General features: G+C 36.2%; 1 protein-coding gene across 1 annotated transcript; it reads right to left on the bottom strand.

The window, feature by feature from the left end:
- Positions 1-68: 68 nt before the first annotated feature.
- LOC140826642 (transcriptional elongation regulator MINIYO-like) lies at positions 69-8,015 on the bottom strand. The gene is given in 10 exon segments (XM_073189148.1): positions 69-541; positions 898-1,107; positions 1,696-3,909; positions 4,038-4,226; positions 4,328-4,585; positions 4,672-4,777; positions 5,316-5,500; positions 5,598-5,725; positions 6,400-7,291; positions 7,551-8,015. Coding segments are annotated over 10 exon segments (4,554 nt in total). The 5' UTR covers positions 7,746-8,015; the 3' UTR covers positions 69-364.
- Positions 8,016-14,415: the final 6,400 nt, after the last annotated feature.

Here is a 14,415-nt window from a genome sequence, read left to right as displayed (position 1 = left end):
GCATAAACAAAACACGTTATTAATCACCAATTCAAAGATGTTGATACAACGTTCACGAATTCCTCGACTTACTGCAACCAGGAATATCTATCTACACCAATTCACATAGACCAGAACGCAAAATTGTCGGCAACTTCTATGAAGATTCACATATGGTGCAAAAGAAGATGAAGTATGTACACATGCATTCTTAAAATCCACCTAGCAGCAGTCCCCAAAACTTTTTACTTCAGACCCTCGAATTCAAATTTTAAATCGCCTTCGTAACCTTAATTTGTAATCTCTAAATTTTAAGATACAAGAAAACTTGAACAAAATTAAAACTATACTGTACAAAAAAGGAGAAATGAGTGCCCCGAATTCCCTAACGGAGCAGGCAGGACTCGAGCTTTTCTACTGCGACAATAAGCGAGGAACCTCCTTGACAAATTTCTTTCAGTAGCTGCAGTCTTTTCTCTATCCCAGAGATACTAAAGGGTGAAGACAACTTTGACATGGTCATGGCATGTTTCTTGTACTGAATTAATTTCACCAGCATGCCCTGTCAACAAAATGAAACAGATATAAAATCACGTAGTAAGTAAATAACCCATGGGGAAGGTGACATGCATTCTTTCCTCGTTTCATTATCAGCCTAAAACGTAAGTAACTTAGTGCAGCGATTCAATAAAACAAAAGACAGAAATGATAATACCACCACACAACATGATTAGGGGGTGCATTGAAACTGCTCCCGTAACAGCAAAGGATTCATATGAATCCTGTTTAAAATATTGCACTCATAAAAAAAAACTAACAAATTAATATATGATGTGGACAGCCGTGATGCAGGCATACAGAATTGAAAATTAAATCAGAAGTGTAAAGTTCCATTAGTTGCCAAAACAGCTACCATACCTCATGTTGCTGTTTGCGAGAATAATCTCGCAACAGAAATTTTACAAGCTTATTGCGCAATGAGAGCATATGACCAGAAAGATTCTGAAAAATGAAACATGAAAGATGGTGCAGAACCAGCGAAAATGCCACTGAATTCCGGGTTGCTGCTTTGTCGAGAGCACCAGAGACCCATGATTTTACATAAGCCTCCAAAATCCTCTCATCATCCTGCATACAAGTTAACTGGATGAGTTCTATTTGTGTGAGAAACAATCCTCAAACGACGACTCGAAGCAGGAACAAAATCCACAACTGGTTTAAATAACTGTGACTATGGCCGACATACAAATGCAATTTAACTTTGTAACGTCTCTTTCTCCTTCACAAGCAACTCATGAAGCTTTATTTGGAAAATCAATAATCAACAGAAACTTTCAGGACTCCTTTCAACGCCAGTCCTTTGAATATTAATTCAAATTTTAATGGCAGGCAAGGTGTCCTTGTCTAAACAAATCTCTGATAGGAAATGTTGGATGTGCTTTGTAGAAAGAATTTAAAATACTTTCAAGCCTCACTTAAGGAGAAAAGATAAATAAAAAATAATGAATAACAATATTACTAGTTTCCACTAACGGTCATACAAATCCAACAATATCCAATCTTGATATCCAAATGATTACTGAAAACCTTAGGAAATGGAAACTATCAGAAGCTTTTACGAATTCCATACCGCCTCTATTTTTTGCATGCTGCCTCTGATTTAATATAACATTCTTATAATATAATAGATAGAACAAAGGAGTTTGCAGGTAATACCTCAACTGGTTCAAGATAGCTCTCAGACTTTGTTAAGCATTGGTCCAGAGGAGGTAAAAGTTCAAGAACACGAGCATTAGACAACGCGTTCCAAGTGGTATGTCTTACAGAAGTTTCAACAGATCGATTTAAATATATCGCAACTTGTCGCCCAAATATGATATCACCATAAGATTCAGCAGCAAACTGCTCTACCAAAGTTTCAATAAAAGTAGAGTAATTCTCATGTATATCTGACTCAAATTTAAGGGGATTCACAACCAAGTTATCACTCAAATTAGAAACAAATTTCTCATCAAGGATTTCACCATAGACTTTCTGCAAACTTTCATAAATATCCCTGCTCTTTTCATCTTCAAGAACATTCATTCCAAAAAGTAACACTACAGACAATGCGTGCAGTTTCCAAACAACTGGGACGGATTTAACAGGGGAGAAGGCCTCGGAGGTACAGAAAGTAGGGATTGCTTCAATACATAGAAGAAAAAAGAGTCCACCTTTGGTAACTTCAATTGAGTTGTAAGATGCATTAGGACTTGTATTTTTCTCAAGATCAAAGGTGGATATTGCACTGAGAAACCAATGTGCTGGAAGATGCAATCTCTGGTAAGCCCACTCCATTATCAAGGAAGTTGACTCTTGAATGACCATGTTTGGTAGATCAACATATTCATGAATGGTCTCCAAACAGTGACCGCCTTTCTTTGTTTTGTGGCTAAAATGATTGGTTTCTTTCTTGGCTTTTAATTTGTTCTTTACACCGAGCCACCTGTTTTTGAAGTGAGCAGCCAAAACATTAGCAAATAACAGGTAATCCTGTTCTTCGTAATTCCACCCCAAGGGCTTAAATCCTTTTCTAAGACACAGGAACTGTCGGATACTGAAATCTAGATGCTTTAGAACAGGAACCTGGAACATGAAATTGAGTAGCTTATCAAAAACAGAGCTATTCACTGGACCCACAATCAAACCAGCTGCAAGGGCACAATTTATCCTTTGTGTTAAACAACCCATCTCATCAGCATCTAATGAATCTCTCGCGGTAGAAATTTTGGAAACTTCAAGTAAGTGAGTGAGCAATCTTGTATCTTGCTGAACCAAAAGAGTTTTCAGGGACCAATATCCTCCACCAGAAGCACCCCAGCCCACACCCACTCCAGGAGCAGGGCCACCTCTGCCAAATACCTCGATAGGATGCATACTTTGACATTCATTATTGATTAATGTCATCAAAGTTGTTAGCGTACCTCTCACTTCAACCATAGATGACTTGAGTATCCCCTCAGCAAGAACTTTATCGTCCCTTGACAGAATCGAATACTTAGATAGCGCACGACTTTTCAGGTTTGCATGCTGGATCAGTTTATCAATAGAAGCGACTACTTGGATCAATCCTTGAAGGCAACATGTAGAATATATTGCTATCTCTTGTCTATTTTTGAGTCTCAAATGAAACAAGTGCTCCAAAACAGAAGCATTTTTATTACTTTCGCCAAAAAAACCCATGTATCCATTTCTGATTATTTCAAGCCCAATCTTCGGGACAAAGTCTGGAATCCATGGCAAATTTCCATTTGACAAAACAGTAGTATCCACTGGGATCACAGCTTTGAGCACACTTGAAAGCATACTCAAAACAGAAGAAATGACCTGTAACAAGGAATTTACTTCTGGATCCTGCAAACTGCGGTAACCTCCATCTTCAGCTTGGAGCCCAAAGAATTTGGATACATATGGAATGGTTTTCAAACGTATCCACTCAAGGGCATGATCAGTGATGGGGCCAATGTGACTCCAAGAAAAAGACTCTGTATCTTGAGTACTATTCTCCACTGTTTCATGCATGACAGAGTAGAAATTTGGAAGTCTACCAGCTAAAACATCAAGAAGAAGGTATATTTCCTTCGTGATGGAAAAAAATTCATTCATCACATCATTTTCAATTAGTAGTTCAACATTAGGTACGCGCAACCATATGCATACTGAAGCTAATAGGTCGGAAAAGTCAGAAATGCAGTATCCATATCTAATGCAAACCTTCCAAAAACGTCACTGTTCAACCAGCAAAGCTGATAAATATTTGCTGGCCTCTTTGCCAGATTTAATCAATTGGTCAAAAGAACATGCATATCTGTACAAGTGCCAAGTCATCTGACGAAAAATTCCATTCTTTATAAATGTTGAGCAACTCTTCTTCTCAGAACAAGCCAATACCTTCAAAGCAACAAGGGAGGAATAAGAAAGGGTTTTTGTTTGATCAAGTATAGAAAAAACAAACACAAGATATATAACTCATCGAGAAGAAGAAAATAAGTTCAAAACATTAAAGAGGCAGTTCGAACCTTGATAAGCTTAACACTTTTTATCTTGCAAGGGTTAATTTCCATGTGTTCTTTAAGGGTAAATCTGTTGGCAACTGTCTGAACAAGCTTTTCACAGTTCATGACTGCAGCAGCACATGTTGGGGAGTGTCTTGCTATTGCAATCAGTATAGAAATTAAGCATTCTTCCAATGGGGCGGAAGGATCTGTCTGGCATCATAAAGTGACAATTCATTTTTAAGCCAGTAATTATTATTATTCATTTCGCACAACAAAACCACTCGATGAGAAGTCAAAACTTAAAAGTTTACCTCCATTAGATAGCAAATCCTTGGAAGAATTCCCATCCTAATTAGACCTGCAGCAATATCTTGCCCCGCAACAACCAGATCATCCTGAATAGTGCGCTCATCTCCGGGTTCATCACCCAATTCTTCACCAATAAAATCAATATTAGAAGGCTTGGCACTATACTTCCAAAAGCCACCACGAAGAAACCCAGAATTAATATCTGGCCTACTTCTCAATACAGGAGCAGTAAAAACATATTTTGAATGAGTTGAAGCGTTCTGAAATAAAATGGACATCATCAATTTATGAAGATAAACTCAAAATACAGGGATGGAAATCCACTTTTCCAGAAATGTAACTCCACCTCTGAGATATCAAATATGATTTCGTTCATGTCATAGCTCAGTGCACACTGAATTGCTTTGGCACAAGCAAGGATTACCGAGTTGTGATTATCATCGAGAGACATTCTACAAAGTGGCATGCATCAGAAAGCATCATGTAAAAAACTCAACCATATTTTCATAAAAAAAATTAAAGAAAGAGGAAATTGACATTAAGACAGAGACAGAGACAGAGACGCATGAACGTTCGCCTATTTCTAAATATCACAATTCCAAAACAAAATACAACTTAGGTCATTATCAAAATTATGAGTTATGATTGAAATAAAAAATTTCATAATAACAATTGAATGAACTTGCTCTTTTAGAAACTGAAGCAGGGCCAAATCTGAAAACAATTATAAAGATGACACGCTTGCGAAAAAGGTGGCTCATCCCCATTAAACCAAGAGCAGTGCAGATACCTAACTGTAGGATTAAGTGTTACAAAGTCATCCACTTGAAACATGAGCTGATAAAATCAGTTCAGTGAAAGAATTAAACTGCATGCTTTCAAATGAACCACACACCCAAAAAAAAGCCAATAGTTCACTACATGCTGATTAAATGGAAGAAATTAAGTTACTATAAATAATCATAAGTGAATGATGCAGTGAAGGTCTACCTTAGAGATAAAGCAAGCTCTGGTCCAGGACCAAGAGCAAAAGCCCAGATAGCCTCCCAGTCATCCAAAGCGTAAGTACCAGCTGAGTTAGAAGTAAAACTAAATTGATTCTGACAGAGGCAGCAAATTGCTCGATCAAGAACAGCTGCAATCAAATGTAAAGCCAAAGTGCGTTGCCCAGAGACCTGAAATATGTGCATGAAAAACATGACCATATACCATGTAATGGGTGTTCTTGAAAAAATAAGCAAAAGGGAGGTGCCAAGGTTAGATTTTGCTAACCACGCTTCTCGTTAGAACAACTGCTTCCATTATAGTGTAACCAGCAGCACCGGGGTCACCTTCAGTTCGAAGGAAATCACGCTCAGAGACAGTATCTTCACTGTATCCATTTTGAGACAATGTATTACCTATGATAAGATAAATTGTAACCCATCACAAAAAATAAATAAAAAGCTAATCTAAATTTAGCGATCCATCATATATAATTGCATAAAGCTGGAGGGGCTGGGAGGGACTTCGTCATACAAAGGGAGTTTCAATAGGAAATTTTGAAAAAGACTTCCATTAAAGTGTTCCACACATGTTTCCGTCATCATCATCACACTGTCATATCTCAAATCTCAAATCTCACTTGACCTACCAACTTCAACAAGCACCTGTTATTCTCATTTAAGAATGCTGATTTTACAGAATTTGTTACCTATAACCATAGGTACCTCATGCTTCTAACTTAAGGATGTGATGCCAACAATTAATTCTAACATACAGTACGGAATAAACAAGAAAATTATGTGAGTAATTTAAAAAATCCAAGTCGTATTTATTTAGCAGCTTGTTGTTCATATGATCCATCTTTGAATTTTCTTAGCCATGTAATGCAAAGTGTTTCATTGATACAAATCTAGAGATAGAAGAGAATTTTGCAATGCCAAAAAATGTTATTTTTACAGTGGCAATACATAAACTCAATTATTCATAAACAGAGATAAACTCAGGGATCGCCCATAATATGCAAAAACTTATTCACATTACAACGACCAAAAAGGTGGGTTAAGTTTTGTTTTGCAGGCTTACGGCTTACCAGTGTCATCAGTGATACCACTGTCCATAATATTCCCATCCAAGGAAAATCTCAAATTCTTGACACGCTCCACTCTCTTACTCCAAGCATTCCACAAGCAATGATTTTTTTTATCCATATCCTGGATAACTTTATTTTCTTTGGAAGTAGGTTTGTCTCCACGAATTTCTTTCTCGGGCTTATGAGAGTTACTGTAACCAAAGTTTACAGATGAGTTAGACGAGTTTTCCGCTTGTTGACCACTAACAGCTTCACCACCCGTGGCTGTGTCTGACAAAGAAAACTTTAGTTTTTTTCCTTTCTCTTGGCTCCTTCTTTTAAGGGATTTTATCAAATCTGGACTCAACTTTGCCATTATTTCAGCTTGTGCCTCCGCAATCTCATCAGCAGACATCTTTAACAACCGAGCACGATTCTCTGCATCAATCTGACTCTCAAGACTGCTCCCATCAAACTGCGTCGCATCTAGGAATTCATCATCAGTAGCCATCTGTAATGGATATTTAGTATTCTCGGGTGTGTCATTCAAGAGAGATGGAGTCATGTCATTCGTAGGAAACCGCTCTCCTTCACAATTATTGTAAGAAGAATGGCATAGTTTTTCCTCCATATCATAAATTTGTGCCCCTGTGTTGTGACAAGATACTTCATTAACTTTACTGCTAACTCTCAAAGGATTCAAATTACTTTCTTTTCCACGCAGAGAGCTGCCATCATCTTTCAGAATACCCTGCCACGGTCTAAAATCTAAACTTCTCTTTTCCTTTCTTTGTAGTGGATTGGCCAAATCAGCAGCCAGGTCGTTCAAATTAAAATCTTCCTCACCGTCCAAACAAAAATCAAAATCATCATCATTGTTAACCTTAAAGTTCCCAACTTTTGGAGTCCAATGCTGTTAGAAAAATATGCCAAATTAATGACTTTTTTTACATCAGTTTTTCCTTTATACTTTACTTGGGTAAAACGTGGAAACAAAAACTGTGTTAACAATGAAAACACAAAGATAACTTATCCCTCGTTTGAAGTTCAGAACGCATATTCCAGCACCCACGGCTCAAGAATAACTTGTTCGGTGATGACTCGTGACCAATGACACAAACGGAAAAGATATAGTAGCAGTAAAGGAGTTAGGAACAGAAAGGCGGGCATACCGGGCCGTGAGAGCGGTGACGGGCCACCGGAAAAGGCAGAACACTGGGCTGAGGGGTGGAAGATGGTCTCGTTTGCTGGTTGTCTTGGAAGCCCTTTTCAACAATGGCACCGACCAGCAGCGCGGCGCCTCCTTCACTAACGTGGAGTGGGATTGCTCCTAATATTTTGGATTTTCGGTTTTCGGTTCCTTCCATTTCCCCTTTCTTCACTGTTAGTTATATTTAAGTCGCGAAGCAACTTGCGACGCAAAGAGATTATGCGGCAGCCATTGCCCGACAGCAAGCGGTTGAATGTTTGCTTGAGAAATTTGTTATCAAAATCATGTGATGAGCATCCGAGGTAATCCCAATCAATGGTTCGCCTGAACACAGCTATCACGTCCGATTCAACGTAAATCCCTAATTGTTCCGCCGATGCTGCAGACGGGTGCGCTTCGCATGTCGTAGAAATAATAGTGAGGTAGGAGAGAGATACTTAAAGAAATGGGCCCAACAATTTTTCTAAAGTGATGGGCCGAACGTGGTATTTTCAGCAATGGGCCCAACTGTTTCTTTTATATACACATTCTCTTTTTCGGAATATAAAATCCAATTACAGTCGATTAATTTGCATGCTGTAATTCTTAATTATCATATTTTTCTCACGGCGCTAGTATTATAAAAAATAGTTAATTTTTGATGTAGTAATTTTTAAAGATTCCATGCATTCTATCTTTCATTTTTACTGCAATTTATACTTTTTCCACAATTTTTTTACAAATGTTCTTATTTTTAAAAACCTATATCGTAATCGTTCCATGAAATGATATTGAAACTAAACCAACAGTCTTCGCGATAGATGCCATGACTCCGCTTTTTTCTTAACGGAGAAAATTATGATTGTGTGTGTGTATATATTAGAGTAGGTGTATCCAGCAAGCCAACTTGTGGTTTGAGCTTTATTGATTTTAATGTAAAAAAAAAAATCTTTATTTTAATAATATTTTACAATTTCACTCAATTATAACATTATGTTCTATCTGTATATCCATGCAAGCTGCATAGATAAAGTCATTGAATATATAATATATATCATAAGGTCTACCTCTCAATCATGAAATTCATTAGGAACTCTATCGTATATTCTAAACAGATTATTAGTCGAATCCACCTCCTAAAATAAGGAGAAATGTCGCTTAAGTTTGAGACTAGAATCTGTGATGTAAACGACATGTTTCATTGGCAAGGGTGTGAAGATATCCATTCATACAGATGGGTAATCAATCATATGATGATATAATGAACAATCCTCCCTCGAACTATCCAAGTGGTTCTCAGTTATCAAGTGAGATAGTCCGCGCTTATGATTGTACAACATTAGTCCTTTGACTCGAGACAATGTAGGGGATATACGTACTAGCATACACTTTGATACGTATACGGACTCCGTTGAGGGTTAACAGGTGGCAAAGTTGGGTGTAGTTTCGAAATACGTAGGAGTAAATGCATTGTAGTCAAGGATTCACCGTTTGCTTATGGTTGAAGATATTATATGTAATTTGATGAGTTAATAGTGTAAGGAGTATCTGGCCAGAGCAAGAAATGTCCTTTAAGGAAATGTGCTTTCCTACTTGCACATATCATGTCACTATTAGTATTCAAAGACAAATCACATCACTATCGAATTTATATGCAACTCTCAATATACCAATGGCTGTAGATTCGATCGGGATATATAAGTTGACGGGATCCTACTGCACGCTAACCATGACTTAAGGTTCTTGCAGACATTATCAGTGATATCTAGGGGATCATGTGGCGATGCTACTAGACGCTATTACCATTATCTAATGGGTGCAATCAGAAATGAGTTATGACGTTCTTGATCAAGAAATTGAAGAAAAAAGAATGAGGCTAACTAAGGTAAGTCCGAATAAGAATAAATGTTATTCTGAATCACATGGAGATGTGAACTCACGGCTAGCTATATTTCTGAACCATTGAGAGTCACACAAGTATCAGACTATGTTTTCCCGTTGAGAAAGTCAAAATTCAAGGAGTTGAATTTGGCGTCTTGTAATTTGATGGAGATCAAACATGAAGCTTATAAAGGAATTTATGAGTTGATTTCATAGGATTGAATAAATGAAAGTTATTTTAATTTCTAATGAAAGAAAGAGAGTAGAATTGTCTGTCTTAATGAAGGATTTCACTAAACTAATAGCTGCCTAATATGGTAAATGAAAATTTTGATCTTTGAAATTTTTGTTTTTCATTATATGAACAAGATTTGTATCCTTGATACATCAACGCTCTCAAATCCTCGATCAGAGTTATAATGAGTTCATAATCATTTATTTAGTGAATTGAAAATTTACTAATTAAATTATTGTGCTAGTAGTAATGACTACTAACATTTACAAATTCTCATAATCATTCTAAAGGAGTCTAGAATTAAATAAATTAATGAGGTAATCACATAAATTTAAAAATAATTATTTAATTAATATATTTATGCATGTATTAAAAGTGCATGTGTAGAGTCCTAGTAGGACAAAGACATAAGTCCTTGTGAGAAATGAGGGGTCAGAAAACGAAACGAAACTATTGCCCACTAAATACACAACAAAGCACTCTCTCCTCTCCACAAAATCTCTTGGCCAAACCTAGAAAATTTGTGAAAAAATTTCAACCTTTGTTTTTCTTCCACCGCCGCTGCACTGTCACCCCTCAGCCCGGGCCCGCGGCTGCGTGACTGTACTATAAAACCTTATAACAGCTACTTCGTATTCGTCATCGCTTTATGAAAATGATTAACTCAAGTTGCTATAGAAGTCTATTGTAGCCCAAAATAAACTCATTTTAAATCTTTAATTTTAAGATGTGAGACAAGGGTATCACAATCACCCCTCCTTCAGAACACGACGTCCTCGTCGCGGCATGACCACTCGATCCACCAACGCCGAGAATCTAGAGGTGGCACCTACAGGTTCAAGAGGTAGCTCTCGTCATATAGCACTTTGCCTCGCAGGTTCAAGAGATGGCTCTCAAGCACGCATTAATTTGCCCTGCATAGCACTTATTTCCTGGTGTTTCATGTCGATGACCGGCTCTGATACAATTTTGTCACGCCCCGAACCCGGGTCCGCGGCTGCGTGACTGCACAATTGGCCCCTATATCAACTACTTCATATTCGTTCTCGCTTTACGAAAATGATTCACCCAAGTTGCTATAGAAGTCTATTGTAGCTCATTATAAACTCATTTTAAATCTTTAATTTTTAAGATGTGGGGCAAGGGTATCACATGCACCATCTCCGGATTTTGAAAATTCGGAGGTTATAGTCTCAACGCACCAATCGCTTGCGATTTCTAGTTCAATCTAAACAAGGAAAATAGTTTCCGATTGCGGACCCAATTAAACGATCAAAGGAAAATTCCGTTCATATAGATTTACAAGAATGATTATCTCCGCTTTAAACCCGGAATAATTTGGAGTCCAAGTATAATATGCGCACATGTATAAAATTCATACACCATATGAATGTTTTAAACATACAACACCCAATGACCCTTTCGAGTATCAAAATAAAATTTTAAACTTTCGTTGTGTCTTGGGTACGAGAAAACGATGCCCTAACAATATAATATATATTTCTTAATGAGAAATTTATTTAGTGTTGCTTGAGAGGTGTGTGCAAGAAGAGGTGCAGCTCCATTGTCAGCTTCGTGGAAGGTTGAGAGGTTATTTGCTATTGGGTCGAAGAAAAGACTTAAAGAAGCCATTGGTACTTAGAATACATTCATTTTATTGCAAATGTGATTCATGTTCATAAGACGGGGAATTCATCAGTGAACGATCTTTTGTCAAAAATAGTGTCAGATAGGGAACTTACTCTCAGGCCATCCTGACGCAGAAATGAGCTGGTTAGTGAGGTAGAATTTGTTAACCAAGATGAAGAATTATCGAAATATGAATCCCTGAAAAAACTGGGGCTTCTACCGACAGTTGCATGCAATCACTAATGATATGTTGCCGGATGCACTCAATGTTGGATCTCGGTTTTCTCGTGCCCAAAACGCAGCAGAAGTTTTAAAATTTTATTTTATTTTGACAATCAAAATATTAGTTTGAGCACTCGTATAGTTTTAATAAATAAACATACATAGGATGTTTAGTTTTTACCTTTAGTGAAATTTCACTTGGCTCCAACTACGTCGGTATGAGCGAACATAGCTCTTATTGTAAATCTCACGTACGTTCTTCAAATCTCCTACCAGTCCACGATTGGAGTGTTTATTCCTCTTCTAAATTACACTAGAAAATTAGGAGAATTTTTTCGTAGAGATAGAACACTAGAATCCGACAGAACCCTCAAACTTGGAGTGGCTGAATTTTTTAGAGTGTGGGAGAGAAAATTTCGAGAGCTTCAATTCTTGTTGCAACCATCAAAAAACAAAACCACCGAAGCTATTTGATAAGGATAAGAAATCCTTATTTTAATACAAATCCTTCATTTAACTTAATTAATCCAATTAATTAAATAAATGAAGTATTCTTATTTTATGCTAATCGTGATTCTCGAATATTATGCCTTTTTCTTAAAACTTTTTCTCAAGCTTTTCGGATGCATATGCACGTAAAAATAAGATTCTAAATCTTATTATTTTTTATAATCTTATATTTACTTAATTAATCACATTAATTAAGGTAATTAAAGATTCTAAAATTGCATGCCAACTTTCGCCAATCTCGATTTTAGTTTTAATACACATAATAAATATTAATGGACTTGATTAATTGATTAAGCTAGTTCAACTAGTTTAATTAATTTAATCCAAGTCCATTAAACTTTAATTATTAAGTATATTGGACTTGTACTCCTAGAAGCCCATAAATATACTTCCCACCAATTTTAATTTAATATTTAATCAACTCACTTTTGAGCTTAATTAATTAAATTCATTATAAATTCAACATTTGAATTTATTATTTAAATTATAAATTCAACTCCTTGAATTTATATCACCTACAAAATTTAATATCTAATAAACCCAACATTTGAGTTTAATAAATTAAATTCTCAAATTTTATAATTCAACTCCTTGAATTTATTCTAAAAAATTAATTATCATAAATTCAACTCCTTGAATTACTATATAATATAAATTCAACTTTTTGAATTTATTCTCTCAACGGGAACAAACGATCCAGTGCTTGTGTGAACCTCAATAGTTCAGGGATACAGCTAGTCGTGGGTTCACAACTCTTTGTGATGCAGGACATAATCTTTTATTCGGGCTTATCTTAGTTAGCCTCATTCTTTTCATCAACACTTTGATCAAGAATGTCAGAACTCATTTCTGATTGCACCCATCAGATCATGGTAAGAGCGTCTAGTAGCATCGCCCCATGATCCCCTAGGTATCACTGATAGTGCCTGCAAGAACCAATCGATTATGATTAACGTACAATACGGTCCTTCATTTCATATATCCCGATCGAATCTGCAATCATTGATTCATCGAGGGTTGCATATTAATTCGACAACTATGTGATAACTATAATAGTGACATCGCGTGTACTATTTGAGAATTCCTTCTCTAACGTACATCTCATACTCTGGCTAGAGATTCCATGCACTATTATTTCATCAGATCACACAGGATATCCACACCCGTAGATGAGCGGTGATTCCCCGACTACAATGCACTGGATCTTATATGTGTCGTAACTGTACCCAACCTCGCCACCTGATGACTCTCATGGAGCCGGTAAACGAGTTAAATCACAGCCCTAGCATATAGAGCATCAGTGTTGTCCCGGGTCGTAAGGACTAATGGTGTACAATCATAACCACGGACTTATTCTCTCGATGAATGATAACTACTTGGAAACTCCGAGGGAGGTTGTTCGGTATAATCATCATATGACTACCCATCTGCATGTTTGGACATCTCTATGCTCTTACTAAGAAACGCAGTACACAACATCGCAGATGCTAGTCTCGAGCTCAAGCGACCTTTATCCATGTTTTAGGCGGCTGAATCGACTAGGAACAAATTTAGATTATACAGTGTTTACAAATGAGTTTCAACATCGAATTACTATTCATTTGTATTAAAGCATAATCAAAGACTTTATCTATGCTGTTTGTATGGATATACAGATAAAGTATAACAAAACCATTAAAAGTTAAATTATATTAAAATAAAGATTGTTTATTTCACTTGCCAACCTTTGGCTTGCAGGACATCTACTCTAACACTCAAATCCTGACTGGAGTTAGAGTGACCTATTTCCCTTACGGTAATGGGAGGATGGAGAATCTGTGGGGGGAGGATTTATCTAACATACATATAAATAAATAAATATAATAAATAAATATACCACTTCAATTGTAAATTTTCTTATATGCCCTTGTTCATTTAAGTTGGCCAATTAAATTATTAGGTTATCTTAAGGGTTTTTTCTATAATTCATTGTCCATCTTATAAAATGAATTTGGATATTAATACACATTCCTCATTATTCCTTAAATTTTATGCCCAAAAAATTATTTTTTTACATTTTCTTGTTCATTTAAGTTAGCAAATTAAATTAATATGTCTTTTTAAGGATTTTTTTTTGTGATTCATTGTCCATCTTAGATAGATTTGAACATTAATTCACATTCTTCTTTATTTTCTAAATTTTATTTTATGTAAAAAAAATATTTATTTACATTTCTTAGTCAATTTTTGTTATTCATTATCCATCTTAGATATATTTGGATATTAATTAGGTTATCTTATCTTAAGGTTTTTCTTTTTGTAATTCATTGTCCACCTTAAATGAATTTGGACATTAATACACATTCCTCTTTATCTAACATACATATAAATA

The sequence above is a fragment of the Primulina eburnea genome, chromosome 1 (assembly GCF_022965805.1).
Source record: "Primulina eburnea isolate SZY01 chromosome 1, ASM2296580v1, whole genome shotgun sequence".
Lineage (NCBI taxonomy): Eukaryota > Viridiplantae > Streptophyta > Magnoliopsida > Lamiales > Gesneriaceae > Primulina > Primulina eburnea.
Note: the sequence above shows the minus strand (reverse complement) of the source record. Positions and strands in the feature narration are given on the sequence as shown.